Consider the following 16,632-nt stretch of genomic DNA (forward strand, 5'->3'; position numbering starts at 1 on the left):
AATTTAAAATTTTGGAATTTAAAAAAATTTTAGTTTTATTTCTCTTTTAATTGAAAAAGATCTTTTAACAACTTTAAATCTCATGTATAGTAAAGGGTTTTTAATTTTAATGTGTAATTTGCAATGAACAATTGAAAAAATATAAAATAATAATAAGGAATAAGGTAGGTGTCATCCTATTTTATTTTATTAATTTTATACTTGGGTTGATTCGTATATTATATATATAGTTTTTTTTCTCTTCAGTCATTTGACTGGTTTGATGCAGCTCTCCAAGATTCCTTATCTAGTGCCAGTCATTTCATTTCGGTATACCCCCTACATCCTACATCCCTTACAGTTTGTTTTACTTACTCCAAACATTGCCTGCCTACACAATTTTTTCCTTCTACCTGTCCCTCCAATATCGAAGTGACTATTCCAGGATGCCTTAGTATAGTAATATAGTAATAATATATAGTAATATAGGCCTATAAGTCTGTCTCTTCTTTTAACTATATTTTTCCAAATGCTTCTTTCTTCATCAATTTGTGGAAACACCTCTTCATTTGTCACGTTATCCACCAATCTGAATTTTAGCGTTCTCCTACAGCACCACGTTTCAAAAGCTTCTAATGTTTTCTTCTCAGGTTCTCCAATCGTCCAAGTTTCACTTCCATATAAAGCTATGCTCCAAACATATCACTTTCAAAAATCTTTTCCTAATGTTTAAATTAATTTTTGATGTAAACAAATATTTCTGACTGAAGGCTCGTTTTGCCTGTGCTATTCGGCATTTTATATCACTCCAGCTTCGTCCATCTTTAGTAATCCTACTTCCCAAATAACAAAATTCTTCTACCTCCGTAATATTTTCTCTTCCTATTTTTACATTCAGTGGTCCATCTTCATTATTTCTACTAGATTTCATTACTTTCAAATGCTCTTGATTATTTTCTTGCGGTAGTTCTCGTGTAGGACTTCATCCTTGCCGTTCATTGTTTCTTCTAAATCTTTTTTACTCTCAGCTAGAATTACTATATCATCAACAAATCGTAGCATCTTTATTTTTTCACCTTGCACTGTTACTCCGGATCTAAATTGTTCTTTAACATCATTAACTGCTAGTTCTATATAAAGATTAAAAGATAACGGGGGTAGGGAACATCCTTGTTGGACTCGCTTTTTTATTATGGCTTCTTTCTTATGTTCTTCAATTACTGTTGCTGTATGGTTCCTGTAAATGTTAGCATTTGTTCTTCTACTGTTGTACTTGAACCCTAATTTTTTTTAAATGTTGAACATTTTATTTCAGTCTACGTTATCGAATGGCTTTTCTAGGTCTATAAATGCCAAGTATATTGATTTGTTTTTCTTTAATCTTCCTTCTACTATTAATCTGAGCACTAACATTGCTTCCTTTCACTTTCAAGTCTGATAGAACTTCCCCTTTTTCGTAAATATTATACACCAGTTTGTTTAAAAAATCTATTGCTTCCTCACCTACACTGCGCAGTAATTCTGCAGGTATTCCGTCTATTCCAGGAGCCTTTCTGCCATTCAAATATTTGTTTAGTGCTCTCAAATTCAGATCTCAGTATTGTTTCTCCTCTTTCATCCTCTTCTTCCTCTACAACACCATTTTGTAATTCATTTCCTGCATATAACTTCAATGTATTCCACTCGCCTATCGATCTTTCCTTTCGTGTTATAAATTGGTGTACCATCTTTGTCTGACACATTATTAGATTTTAATTTATGTACTACAAAATTTTCCTTAACTTTCCTGTATACTCCGTCTATTTTACCAATGATAATATATTTATTTTTTCACTTCTGAACACTTTTTTTTAATCCACTCTTCTTTTTCTACTTTGCACTTCCTTTTTATAGTATTTCTTAATTGTCGATAGCTCCTTTTATTTTCTTCATCACTAGCATTCTTATACTTTGCACGTTCATCCATCAGCTGCAATATATCCTCTGATATCCAAGTTTTTCTACCAGTTCTCTTTGTTCCACCTAAGTTCGCTTTTGCTGATTTAAGAATTTCCTTTTTTAGCACTCTCCCATTCTTCTACATTTTCTACCTTATCTTTTTTACTCAGACCTTTACCAATGTCCTCTTCAAAAATCTTCTTTACCTGCTCTTCCTCAAGCTTCTCTAAATTTCACCAATTCATCTGACACCTTTTCTTCAGGTTTTTAAATCCCAATCTACATTTCATTATCACTAAATTATGATCGATATCATTGTCTGCTCCAGGGTTAGCTTTGCAGTCAACGAGTTGATTTCTAAATCTTTGCTTAACCATGATATAATCTATTTGATACCTTGCAGTATCACCTGGCTTCTTCCATGTGTATATTCTTCTATTATGATTTTTAAACTTTGTGTTTGGAATTACTAAATTATACTTTGTGCAAAACTCTATAAGTCGGTCCCCTCTTTCATTCCTTTTGCCCAGCCCATATTATATATTATATAATAATAATGTATATACATATTATATAATAATGTTATATAAATTCTTCCTTGCCTTTTCCAATGTTTGCATTCCAATCTCCAACTATTATTAAATTTTCATCTCCTTTTATGTGTTTAATTGCTTCGTCAATTTCTTCATATACACACTCTACCTCATAATCATCATCATGAGACTTGTAAGCATGTAGATGTTAATAATCGTCGGTTCAGGTTTTGATTTGATCTTATTACAATGATTTTATCGCTACACATTTTGAAATACTCTACTCTCTTCCCTATCTTCTTTTTTATTATAAAATCTACTGCTGCCTGCCATTTATTAAAAGCTGAGTTAATTATTCTAAAATCACCTGACCAAAAGTCATTTTCTTCTTCCCACTGGACCTCACTAATTTCTACTACATTTGCATTTAATATATCCATATCCCTCTTTAAATAGACTTTTTTACCAGCCTTTTTTAGACTTCTAAAATGTCACGCTCCAACTCGTAAAATGTTATTTTTTAATTTTCTGATGACCCCTTCTTTAGTAGCCCCCCCCCGGAAATCCGAATGGGGGACTAGTTACCTCCAGAATATTTTACTAAGGAAGACACCTCCATCTGTGTTACATGAAAATACAGTTACATTTTGTTGGAAAAAAAAGCAGCTGTAATTTTCCATTGCTTTCAGCTGCGCAGTACTCAGAAGATTAAGTGTGATGTTCTTATGGCCATTTAAGTCTTGACCTACACCCTTAACAACTACTGAAACAGCTGCTGCCCTCTTTCAGGAATCATTCCTTAGTCTGGCTCTCAACAGATACCTCTCTGTTGTGGTTGTATAGGTCCAGCTACTCTGTATCACTGAGTACTAAAGCCCCATCACCATCGGCGAGGTCTCATGATTCATAGAGGGAGATATATATATATTTTTTTTGTTAAGGTCTCTTTGGACCGCGTTGAACGTTTTGCACAACAGATGTCTTCCGTCTGTTTCCCAGTACAATTTCATTTTGTCTCGTTTAACTTGTTTTTGTTCATCAGTCCACTGCCTCCCAGTTCTTGTCTTATCTGTAAGTTTCCGGAAAAAGTGTTTATTAATTTTATCTCTAAACTCAATTCTGTTACACTCATCGCCTTCGTTCAGTTGTAGTTCGCTAAGATCCTTCTTAACTTCAACGACCCAATCTGTAGTCGCTTTCATATTTGTTAAAAAACTAAAGACGCGCTTCGTTAACCTATCATCCCTCATCCTGAGTATATGACTGTAGAACTTCACCCTTCGTTTTCTCATCAACGTCAGCGGTTCGTTGTTACCTTTATAAAGTTCTTTATTACTTCTTAGTCTGTAAGATCCATCTTCTATCTTTCTTGGTCCCAATATTTTCCTCAAGATTCTTCTTTCACGTATTTCCATCTCTTTCAGTTCATTCTTCTTCCTGAGTATCAAACATTCTGATGCGTAGAGTGCCTCATATATACATTTACACACACACATATATATATATATATATACATTATATAAAATGTAATTGCATATAATGTACACATATATTTATATATATATATATATATATATATATATATATATGTGTGTGTATGAGTTAGGACCAGTATAAATTGAAATGATTTACACACATATATATATATATATATATATATATATATATATTATATCACAATTTAGTAGAGAACTAATGACATTCACAGTGTTACTAAAAAAATTCTTGATTAAACCATACTCTAAGGCCCTAGTACAATCTGTAATTAAATGTTGTCTTATCATTTGGTTGTTAGTGGCTCAGTCACAGTCAAATTGAGGGAATATTCATGTAGAAGGTGGTCAATGTGTGAGCGGTAGTGTCAATTGCTCCCTAAGTTTTCCATTTCATTGATTAAATAGAAGTAACTATTATATCTAATAATTCATAGGTAATTGTTTGTTGATAAGGAATTTTGTGCTCTTACAAGCAGACAGCAAACAGATGGTTAAAAAAATGCTGTTTATAATGTCTGCAAACCGTTAGTATGAACAGTTAGACACGTTTTACTTCACTGCAGTCACAAATTTGTTTTTATATCAGAGATTTTTTTTACATAATGGTATTTACATTTGTAAAAATCTATTTTTTACTCTAATTCTTTTATTCTAATGAATGTTATTTATTTTTAAAAGGAATTAGATAATTTAGAACTTCAAGCACCTCCAAAGAAACCTCGTATTGACATAAAAGAAAAAAAAAGTGTAAAAAAACAACAGAAAACTTCACCAGCCGTATCGTATGTTTATTCTGCTGATGGTACAGTTCATCTCGATAAAGATGTTCATATTGTATCTGATCCAAATATAACCCTGGATGAATTAAACACATCAACACCAACTGTTAAAGTTCTAATGAAGTCTGAACAGTCACCTGCAGATAATGAAAATGTTACGGCTTATTTAATGCAGGAAGATCATCATTCTGAATCCACTACAACTGAGGTAAAGATTATAGTTGAGGTTTAGAATAATTTGTTAAACATTCATACAGCACTTCTTAGCATTTGAATCTTACAGCATTTCTTAGATTAAAAAAATTATTGTTTTTATTTCATTAGAAATATTAATTTACAGTAATTTACTTATTAATATTATACAGTACCATGGAAAAACCTCTATTTTTAATTACAATGAATTAAAAAATTATTTTCTCCTTCATATATACCATTAACTAAACTGACATTTTTTTTAATAATTGTAGATGTCTGCAAAAAAAAAATAAATATTCCTTGCTATGAATGTGATTTTAGTCATTTCTAAAAATTATATCTTCCTTTTTGGTTCAGTTATGGTCAAAGTAATTCTAATTAAATGTGCTTTACCATTTTCCAGGAAAAGATACCTCTATTTTAATTTAATATAAAAGTTATGGTATTTTTACTTCCTTGTACGAAGTATTGTAATTGCGAAAAATTTCGGTTTTTAGATTTCAACAGAAATATAAATTTTTACCATTCCTGAATCCATTTTGATTAGTTTCGGCATGACATCTGTACATACGTATGTATCTCACATAACTCAGAAACGATTGATTAGCTGTAGAATGTTGACATTTTGGATTTAGGACTGTTGTAACATCTAGTTAAAAGGGGAGTTGCACTCCCCTTTTGATTGCAATCGATTGGATCAAAAGTGTCCAAAACAGCTCAAAATCCAAAAAAATTAGATTTTGGACATTTTCTTATCTGCAGTAATAAGCCTTCATTAAGAGCTTTTCAACAATATATCATAAGTGATACTTATTTTCACTGGTTCCAGAGTTATAGCCAAATTAAATTTTAATTATGAAACATTTGAAATCTTACAATGGAAATGCACATTGGTTCGAATCCGATTTCATTTCCTTTTTTTCAACTTAAATATATTGATTTATTATTACAGTATAACCCTGCTATAATGTGATTATCGGAGGACTTAAGTGGCACCCGCATTATACGCTAACTGTATTATTTCGAGAAGTAAATTTTAAATCACATTTTTTGTTTAGACATGTTAGGCAAATACGAATGAAAACAAACACTATAAAAACTAATAAATTAACCAATGTAATAAAACTTAACGATACTGATAAACACAGTAAAAGTAGCTCGGAATAAATCACAATATGTAATAACATCAGATACTGTATATTGTGCCATGTACAGGCAGCACATTGTCGCTGTTACAGGAAATGAGTCATGTGCAGTATATAATAAGAATTTTTCCTATTACTATATTAGAATCATAGTTCAGTTTTATTGAATCATGTTTATGGGAATTCCAAGGCTTTAAAATAGGTCGTGACTAATTGACAGATGTTATATTAGAAGCGTAGTGTCGACAATTTCAAAGGATTTATGGTGGGTTTTACAGTGGTAGGGTGACTAACATTTCTTCATCCTATTTTATTTTTTGGAGAACAGGTTATAATCTACGTTATATCTGTATTTGTAGTATATCGAGCCGCGTTACAGCTGGGCTATACTGTAATTATTAAGCTCCGATTGAAAATCATGTGAAAAAATCAGAAGTTATTAATAAAATTAAATTTTATGTACTTTTCATTTTAATTCAACAATTTTTACAGGGTTAATATTATTAATAAATTAATATATTTAAATTAAAAGAAAGCTTAACAAAAAAAAAAATTATATATATTATATGAAGTCAGATTAGAACCGATGTGTGCATGGTTATGGATTCAACACATTCTTACTTACACCACATAACTACTTAAGTGACATGAAACAAAATTCATGTTCATACTGTTATAAAATGCTGATACGGACACCACAAAAAAATGTGATGCAGTGTGCTGCCCACCACAATGCAATTATGTAACTGTCCACTTTATTAAAGAATTCGAGGATTGTATCTCACTTTCAAATGAAATAAGTTTAAGTGAACTCAGCAAAAAATGTTTATATGTTATGTAATAGGCGTAGAAGGAAGTTTTGTGCCCCACATCAGATTTTTTTTTATCATATAATTATTACTGGAGGCTCTACAAGAATTTAGAAAAATTTAGAATAGTTTTTTGAATTATTTTATTTCTATATAAATTTGAAAACATACATTGTCTGAAGGTTGTAGCTTACTCATATTAATAATAATTAAACTTAATTCAAATAATCATCTGGTTTAGAAATTATTTAATAACAAATGGGATATATATTTTTTTTAATGTATAAAAAGTATGCACTAAAGTTGTTCAGAAAGTTCTTGGCCTCATATACAGATGACACATGAATGACCAATGATTATGATATTTGTCTAGTATGATCGTTTAGATGGCATGCTGCAAAGTTTCAGATTCGTGCCTCTATGGATTGAGTAAAGCAAACAAGTTTTGTCGTTTTCTGAAATACAGATAAAATTGAATTTCAAGCTTTATTTTAAAGTACTTGTTTTAAAAGGTTTAATCCTGATGGATGTACAAAAAGAGTTGGATTGTATTTTAAAGGGTTCTTTTCCTCATTTTTGGGTAAAAAAAGTGGGCTGCTGAATTTTAACACGGTCATGCATTCATTGCTGAATAGTCAGTACCATCACAAACTGTTACGACTGTCAAAATCACCACAAAACTTTACGTTGTATTGATTGCTGAATGAAGATGCACAAGCATGCTTACATTACAAACATCTCGGTAGACCATGTTCACTGTATTTTACATGTTTCGATTATGAAAACTTTGCTTGACATAAGCTGCGTTATCAGTTTACCAAAAAAATATTTGACTGAACATTTCTCAAGGAGTTTATACTTATTTAAACATAATTCTGCTTAGTGTCCTTTGTGCTTTATAACAGTAGATGAAATATGGATTCATCGTTACATACCAGACCAAACAGTGAATCGTAGTGGGTGAAAGTGGTTCCAATTCAGGAAAAGTCATGACTATGGTTTTTTAGGATTTTCATGGTGTTGTGTTCATAGACTACCTGACAAAAAGCACAAAAAACTCATGTATTTATTACACTTTACCACTGGATCTAATGAAAGGTGCTATTCAGATTAAACATTCATATCTGGCCAAAAAGAAAGTGCTTTTCACCCTGATAATGCACCTGCATACGTCTCCATGCTGCAAAACTTCATGACCTATGCTTTGAAGCACTTCCACATGCACCACATTTGGTCCCCAGCAATTACTGATCTTGCTATTTTTTCAGTTGGTTTTCAAGTTTTCCCAATCCAATTCAATTTTAATGTGCCGGTCTCCATGACGCAAGAGATAGCATCTCATCCTTTCATCTAAAGTTCCCAGTCAGGCATGGCATTTTCACACATGCTACAAATCATTCATCTCATCCTTTGAAGGAGTACTTAATGGTGGACTCTGAGGTTAAAAAAAAAAATCAATTTATTGTAGACCTTATATGTTTCAAGATGCACTTTTTTCAATATTTCTGAATCTGATCCAATATAATTTTGATCTGAATTTTACTTTATTTTCTCTATTTTTGGAGGTGTTTTAAAAAGAATTAGCTACCAAATAAACTCTCATTTTATCTTTACACTTTCTTTTACAGTGAGTCCAGTCAAATTTTCCAGTTTTGTGTAATTTAGTGACTTTCTCAGGTTCTTAGAATTTTTAATAAGTGCAAAATGTGTGCAGCTTCTATTCATTGTCTGTCTTGTATTGAGATAATTGATCTAAATGTGTGATCTCAGAAATCATTTTACTCTTAATGAATATCTTTAATGGAAATATTGAAACCTATATTACCTTTGAATCCATGATTTTCTTTTTAAACTTTTCAGAGAATATTTTCAATTTATATTCCACTTAAATATTATTTAATAAAACTGTTTCATATTCTATGTTACAGACACTATTTTCCAACATAAATAATCATCTGAATGTAGCATTGTTAAGTGGTAACTGGCAGTTCAATAATTAAATTTTACTGTCATTCCTGTATGCGCCTTTGTAACAATAAAAATTCACTATCTATCTTTCCACTGAATTTTTTTCATGCATCTTGTTTTATTTATTCCATTACAGTTTTAATTTTTTGATATCTGTGTCCTTTTCTATTACACGGGTGCCATTACACTTCTTACATTCGGTAAAAGCCAATACTGCTTTATTGCATCTAGGATAAATCCTTTAAATGTCAATTTAATAACATTAATTTATTAACAGAAAAGGACTTGTAAGTTAGCGAGCATTAGGCTATATTGATATCGTATAAAGTTCAGTACATAGAATCATTAATTACCTAACTTAATCTAACTTTATCCTTTAACATGTAATTAAATAAATCTTATCTTCTTTATTATTATATTTCATTTAAATTTATAAGACAATTTTATATCTTTTAATAATTTAAATGATTGTGGATATCAGTAAATATGAAAAATTTGCAGTGGTGCCTGTATAATGAAAAGCACCATGTATGTTTATTGTGAAGTATAAAAAAATGAATGAATCTGTTACAATTAAGATTGCAGATGTTTATAACTTTTTCTGGAACAATTCCAGGGTTGTATCCAGCTCAAAATGGAAGGGGGGAAGTATTCTCAATTTAACTTCTTTCATAGGAGAAGGGTAGCCCATGAGGGGGGTGCTATGCAATAATACACAATAACAAAATGATTTGGGAAAAACTCTTTAAAACCTCAATTATGTTTGGCGCTTCCTGTATCTCATTCCACATTTTAAAGCTCAATTTCCTTTCTTCTTCAATGCCTTCTAAATTGTAGAAAGTTTTACCCAAAGTACACATTCAGATGATTCACCATTGAATTAAATCATGTCTGCTGGAAAAAATGACACAAGAAACAATTGAGGACAGTCCTTTTTTGTTTTTTCTATTAGTTTTCTTGAAGACTGGTGATGTTGGATGTCCACTCGAACGCTGTCTGTGAATGATTTTGCAGATTCCATTGCAGATTGATGACCCTGGAATGTAACTGTACATGTGCTTTGCAATAATCGTCCATGGCCTTGTATTTAGTGAAAAGTCTGATGGGAAAAAGATCCCCAACCACTTCTCATTTTTCTGGCTGATTGTGGAAACAATACACAATATTTACAGAAAGCACCTTTGCATCACCTTGAGTAAGCTAGCCGTAGTGAGTATGCGTCCAGCCACTGGTGATTGAATTTCCTCTTGAGGTGTTTGACATTGCTACAAAATCATAGTTCTTTGAAGGTATTCAGGCATTTTCCAAGAGACATTTTTTCTTAACAACCGGCATAGTGTTTACAATGCCGATGAATTTTCCAATATCATCTTCATGACAACTGTCATCTTTAATTTCACTTTCACTGTGTTGCACATTGGTTTGAACTGTAAAAGAAGGTCTCCCCAGTTGCAGTGTTTGAACAGAGTGATTATACTTCCTTGTCCTCATCCTCTTTGCTGCTTCTGGTATTTTTTTTTTGTTTTAAATTTACTACAAAAATTAATTTAATTTGACCAAACATTGATTTGGACAGATGTGGCATCTCTCTGCATTGATTTGGCAAGGAATGTAACTGATATTTTTGTCAAAATTGAGTTTTAAACAGTATATGAATGAATATACTAGTTGAACTTAATTCAAAAATATGACTGTTATGATTATAACATTAAAAACTTATGGAAGAATCATCAGTAGAAAATTTGTGAGACATACAGACATTTTTTTAAAACCACTTTTTGGGTCTCATGGACCCCAAAATGGATATTTTGATATATCCATATCATAATCATAAATCTTTCACAAGGTATCTTTCATATGTATTTATATTATATTATATCTTATATATATATATATTTATATTATATCTTTCATAAATGTTTCCCTTTTTTTAATGAAGTTCAAAATAAACTAGAAACGAGCTGATTTTACCGATATAAAAACAGAGTAATTGCAAAAAGCACTATTGTTAATTAGGCTATGCTTTTAATTGTTTATCAATTAAAAGCGTAGCCAATTAGGCTACGCTTTAATTCATTTTGATTATTTAGAAAAACTTAACAAAAATTATAAACTTAAATACAAAAGTCTAGTTTACACTGAAAGATTCTAAAAAATGTGGTGTAACACTTGCAAGCAAGTGCAAGAAAGATAAAAATGAAGAATAACAAATTTTAAGTTACATGTTTTTAAAGCAAGAGCACTTATGTAAATTTACGTACATACATTGCAAGTTAAATAAAGCATATAATAAACAGAAAATGTTCTAATATCCATTGATTATAATAAAGTGGATGACAGGTGGCTGGTATGAAAAAACAAACTTTACAGTCATAAAAAATTCCATCTACTACTTACACAAATGTGTGAAAGTAACAACTGCACTGACAATTTTATACAGAAACAAACAAAAATGCATGCGCTCTTATATACTTGATAAATAGCTTCTGGAATATTCCCGTTGTGTCGTGAAATGAGAGGATAGTGACGATACTATTCTAGAAAATTCTTGTTGCTACAGTTAGATGGTGCTGGTGTGTAACAGTAGTTCTTAAATCTTCTCACAGATGGTGCAAGTGTCTATTTTGTAATTAATTTCTTTCAAAATGTTGTTTAGTTTTAAATTTTTTAAAAATTTGTTTATAGTTTCTTTTTCGTTTTTTTTCTATCATCTTGGAAGGGGGTAGCAGCTCCTCCTTGCTACCCTGTTGATACATCCATGAAAAATTCACAGGTATTATTATTAAATCCCTCTGGGTTCTGTACAACTTTAAATAAAATGGTGTAAGCACTATTTTGAAAATTGTTTCTCAATGGTTCCTAATTTATGATGAATTAGTTTGTCCGTACGTTTTTAAAGCTTTTTAATTGTTTATGTTAAATTTTTTACTCAGAGTTGACCATCTTGCTTAGAATTTTTTTGTAGTATTGAATTTTCTGTTTGTTTTCTCACAGTTAGAACTTCAAGTACAATCAGATCAATCAGTTTTCGAAAGAAAAACAATATCAGATGCTATAGCTGAATTTATTACTATGGATTTACAGTTACCTGATGTTGTTGAAACAGCTGGCTTTCAACGGTTGGTAGCAACTTTACGATCTCCTTGTGAAATACCTAGTAAAATAAAATTAGTAGAAGATGTAATTCCTAAATTATATGATACGTTTAAAGAATCTGTATTAATAAATTTAAATGCAGCTTCAAGTGACATAGCAATCAGTATTGAAGAATGGAAGTCTGATAACAGTGAGACAAACATTACTATAGCAGCTCATTATTTACAGGTAAATGCTTTTGTTTATTCTTTTATGTGACATAATGTAAATTATTTTAAAAATTAAAAATTCAGTGATGTGAAGTTCAAACCTTGAATAGTAATGCTATTTTTTAACATGATTTCAAACTTACAAAAATCTCCTTCTTTCTTTTATTTAATTTCTTCAGCATTACCATCCTTCTTGTTTATAAAACTGGGCCTCCTATTCTTGTATTATTTATCTAGTGTGATCGAAATTTATGTTTATAGAAGAAACTTTGTAAATTGCAGTGTTTGAAAAATATTTATGTTTCTTTTTTTTTCAAATATAAGATGTGCTACCAGGTGAGCAACTTCAAACTGACTTGAACTGCAGTTACTTGAGAGTCACCTTCAACACTGTGACTACTAGTACCAATATTGATTGTGAATGTTACTACTCTTGTCTGTTATTGCCAGTTGTATAATCTGTTCATGCTTCAGTACAGTATAGATCTGTTCTTTGCAGTTGTGTTTTTCTAAAATGCCCTACTCAATTATGGAAAGGGCTGCTATAGTAGAAGCTTATATGTATTCTGGATCCTTTCATGAAATATGTCAATATTCGTGGAAAAATTTCTGAATGTTAGTATTCCAGCAAAGTGTTACATACACAATTTGACAAATAATTTGATCGGTTTCAAATATTAAACGAAATAGGCAACCTTTCTTTAGGACTCCAGAGGCCATTGCTGATATTCAAAAAAGAATCTCTGCTTGACAAAAAAAGTTATTCTGTACATGAAAGTAAAATTCTTCATGATTTAAGTTTGAAACCATATTGAGTAATAACTGCAAGAGCTTATTAGGATGGACAAACTGAAAGTCTTAATTCTCAAAAACATTGTTGATGGACAAATAGAACTGATGCTGTAATTCATATCAGACAAGGTAAGGTTTCATGTATCTGGTCGTGTTAATTCATACAACTGAAAATCTTTATCAGGTGTTTGAGAATCCTTTTCACAATGAGAAAATTGGTGTTTGGTTTGCTGTTTTTGGTAATTATATGGTGGGGCCAATATTTTTTGGATGGACTGTCAGTATAGAAGTCTACTGTATAATTTTTGAAGAATTCTTTCACTTCAACAAGACAGAGTAAAGTGGCACATACGTAATAATTCACTAGCATGCATTCATGCAGGTTTTACAGAACGAACTGTCAGCAGAAGATTGTGGCCTCCATGTTCCCCAGTTTTGTCTGGTTGCGATTTTTTCCTTTGGGACTATTTCAAGGATGGAGTTTATGAATCAAATTTCCATACTATCAATGAATGAAAAGCAAACATTAGCAAGAAATCAGTGACATTGACAACAGTGTTTTGTGTCAGGTGACTCAGTATGATCACTTGAGCACAAAAATACATTGCTGCATAGGGTGCTTTCTTCTTTTGTAAAAAATCTGATGTGGACACTACATGACTTCCTTGTACGCCTGTTAAATTACTTTTTTTTTGTTATTGAATTATTATTTATTGTTAAACTTTTTTTACAATCAGAGGTTAATAATTATTAATAAATTGATTTATTTAAATTAAACAAAAAAAGGAAATGATGTCGGATTTGAAGGGTGCCTTCACCCTGTAAGCTCCAAATGTTTCATTAATTAAAATTCTATTGGGCTATAACTCTGGAACAATTGGAAAATAAGCATCACTTATGATATGTTGAAAAGCTCTCAATGAGGGCTTATTACTGCAGTTACGAAAAAGTTCAAAATCCAATTTTTTGGATTTTGGGCTTTTTGATTCAGGGATGGTCAAAATTAATATTTCTGTTGAAATCTGAAAACCGAAATTTTTCACGATTACAATATGAATAATTTTTGGTAATTTATATGCAGAATTTAATTTAATTTTCTTTATTAACTTTTTCATTTAATTCATTAAATGAAAGCTGCAAGCTGCAACTGTGTTTAGTTTGTAGCAGTTTGGTTTTAAGTTGTTTATTCTATATTTCTTTAAATTATACTCCTTAAAAATTGGATTTGTTTTTTAACGAGGGAGGGAAAAGATTTTACTACATATTTTAACTGAATCTTTATATCAAAATTTATCATTGAAACTGGAATAAAATTGATATAATTTATAAGATTTTCAGACTACACTACTTTATTAAGATTAGAGCACAAAGTAAAATTGGAAGTGACATGGTACAGGACGTATTTTTACTGTTAACAGATATATCTGTATTAGTGCTCTGACCTTGAACCTTGACTACATTCATTTCCTAACTGACAAATTCAGTCATGAAAAAATTTTAATTATTTAAGCAACTTTAATTATATTAAGAGCTCAGTGGTAATTACTTTGATTTTTAATATTTACTGTATTATTCTGTCACCTGTACTCAAATTCACTGTGTCTAAAATAAGAATCTAAACAAATACCGGTGTTCTTTGGTGGTTGGATTTCAATTAACTACACATCTCAGGATTGGTCAACCTGAGGCTGTACAAGACTACACTTCATTTACATTCGTACAAATCATCCTCATTCATCCTCTGAAGTAATAATAATTATTGTGGTCTGGCAGAACAAAATTTACAACACAAAACCTAAAAATTTGCCTCTTTTTTTAAAAGCCACTTACTTCAAATGACATGAACATATCTTTAAGCCTGCAGAGGAAGCCTTTTTTTTTTTACTTACCTTTTATTACTTTATTTTTTTTTATTTTAAATGTTGGATTCTTGTAGGCTTACATGAATCAACACATTATTTATTGATAAATTATTGTAACATTTTATAGTTTTTAAAAAAATTTCAGTTGTAAATATATATGTTATTGTTTGTGTTTAATGAATGATTATTTCAGTTTTTTCCTTTTCAACTGACATTTTGAAATTTTTGTTACTGGTATTTTTAAATTTGTTTTACATAAAATATATTCTTTTAGATGTATTAACTTCCGTTTATTGTACTGCATTTTTTTTGTAGTTTTAGAATTTAACAGTTAATAATAATGTCATTATGAATAGTAAAGTATTTTTATTAGTTAAATTATTCCAATTTTAAAATGAATATTACGATAATAGAAAAAATAACAATATTTTAATTTCTAACTTCAGTTTCTTAGAAATTTGATAGAATATTGAAATTAAGTAACATGTTTGCTTGTTTAGAAAATTCTTACTTATACAGTGTCTGACAGAAATAACTCCCTGATTTCCCACCACTGCTGGTAGAGTGCTAATAGTACACGGTGTGGCGTCATCATGCCATTTTGTGAAGCAGATGACTTGCCATTTCAGTTACAACCATGGTCATGGTGCGGAGTGGTGAGCATCACATTTTCATTGTTGAAATGTATTTTAAAATGGTGATTCTGTTATCAACACGCAGCGATTTTTCATTTACACTTTTGGCTAGGTCGACATGCCACGGTACCCAATAAGAAGAGAATTCAGTTATGGATATACAGTTTTAGTGCTGCTGGCTCAGCTTTGAAGACCACCAGGTAGGCCACGAAGCATTTGAATACCCGAAAATATTGAAATAGTGAAGCAGTTACACAATCTCCACCTTGCTCAGCTCTTAAATACACTGCTGTATTACAAATTTTGGATTGGACTGTAAGGAGACTTTTACATGCCGACTTACAGTTTCATCTTTACAAAATGATCGTGCAGTAGCTAAATGAACGCGACTGGATTAGCCATATTGCTTCAATATGGCTACAACAATGTTCCAGTGAATTTGATTGTGCTGTCAATTGATGAAGCCCATTTTCATCTATCGGGTTGTGTTAAAAAAACTTTCAATACTAGGCAGAAAATAATTCCTTACAACTTCATGAGCGTCCTCTGCACTCTGAGTATGCTACAGTTTGGTGTGCGGTTGCTGAATTTGGAATAATAGGGCTGTACTTTTTTGAGGAAGAAAGGCAATCAGTTACAGTAACTTGCGAATGTTATGTGATTGCTTGCTACCAAGACTTAATGAACTTGAAAATCAAGACAAAAATGTATGGTTTCAACAAGATAGTGCCACACTCAAAAGCAAGACAATCAATGAATTTCCTCAGATAACTGTTTCCCAGATATCTTATTTCACTTTGAGGAGACACCCCATGGCCTGTACGGTCGGTCACCTGTTCTTGCAACATGTCATCTTTTTCTCTGGGGACATCTAAAGTCTGAAATCTTCAAACAGAAACCAAGCACCCTTGATCATTGAAAGCTGCTATCAATCAATAAATCACTGCAATGCCATTGAAAATGACAAAAAAGTAATGTGGAATTCCAGGGATAGGTTAAAGACCTGTATAGATAGTGAAGGTTGGCATATGAACGACATAATTTTTAAAAATGAATAAATATGTGAAAATAAATGGCAAACACTTTTAGAATGTATTGTCAAATAAATATACTCTTTCAGAATATATTTAATTTTTTATAATTTTGTTGTGATGTCTATTTTACTTACATTCCAAATTGGGCAGTTATTTCTGCTG

The 16,632-nt window shown here is 31.0% G+C and overlaps 1 protein-coding gene across 2 annotated transcripts in view; it reads left to right on the forward strand.

Moving 5' to 3' along the window:
• Window positions 1–16,632, forward strand: part of LOC142321457 (E3 SUMO-protein ligase ZBED1-like) — a 45,734-nt gene that overhangs the window by 6,193 nt on the left and 22,909 nt on the right. The window contains exons 3-4 of one of the 2 annotated variants that reach the window (XM_075359551.1): window positions 4,625–4,933; window positions 11,837–12,166. In XM_075359551.1, the coding sequence (XP_075215666.1) occupies window positions 4,625–4,933; window positions 11,837–12,166 (639 nt within the window). The remainder of the gene's footprint in view (window positions 1–4,624; window positions 4,934–11,836; window positions 12,167–16,632) is intronic. The other variant, XM_075359552.1, reaches the window with a different exon arrangement.

The sequence above is a fragment of the Lycorma delicatula genome, chromosome 3 (genome assembly GCF_047948215.1).
Source record: "Lycorma delicatula isolate Av1 chromosome 3, ASM4794821v1, whole genome shotgun sequence".
NCBI classification, from domain to species: domain Eukaryota; kingdom Metazoa; phylum Arthropoda; class Insecta; order Hemiptera; family Fulgoridae; genus Lycorma; species Lycorma delicatula.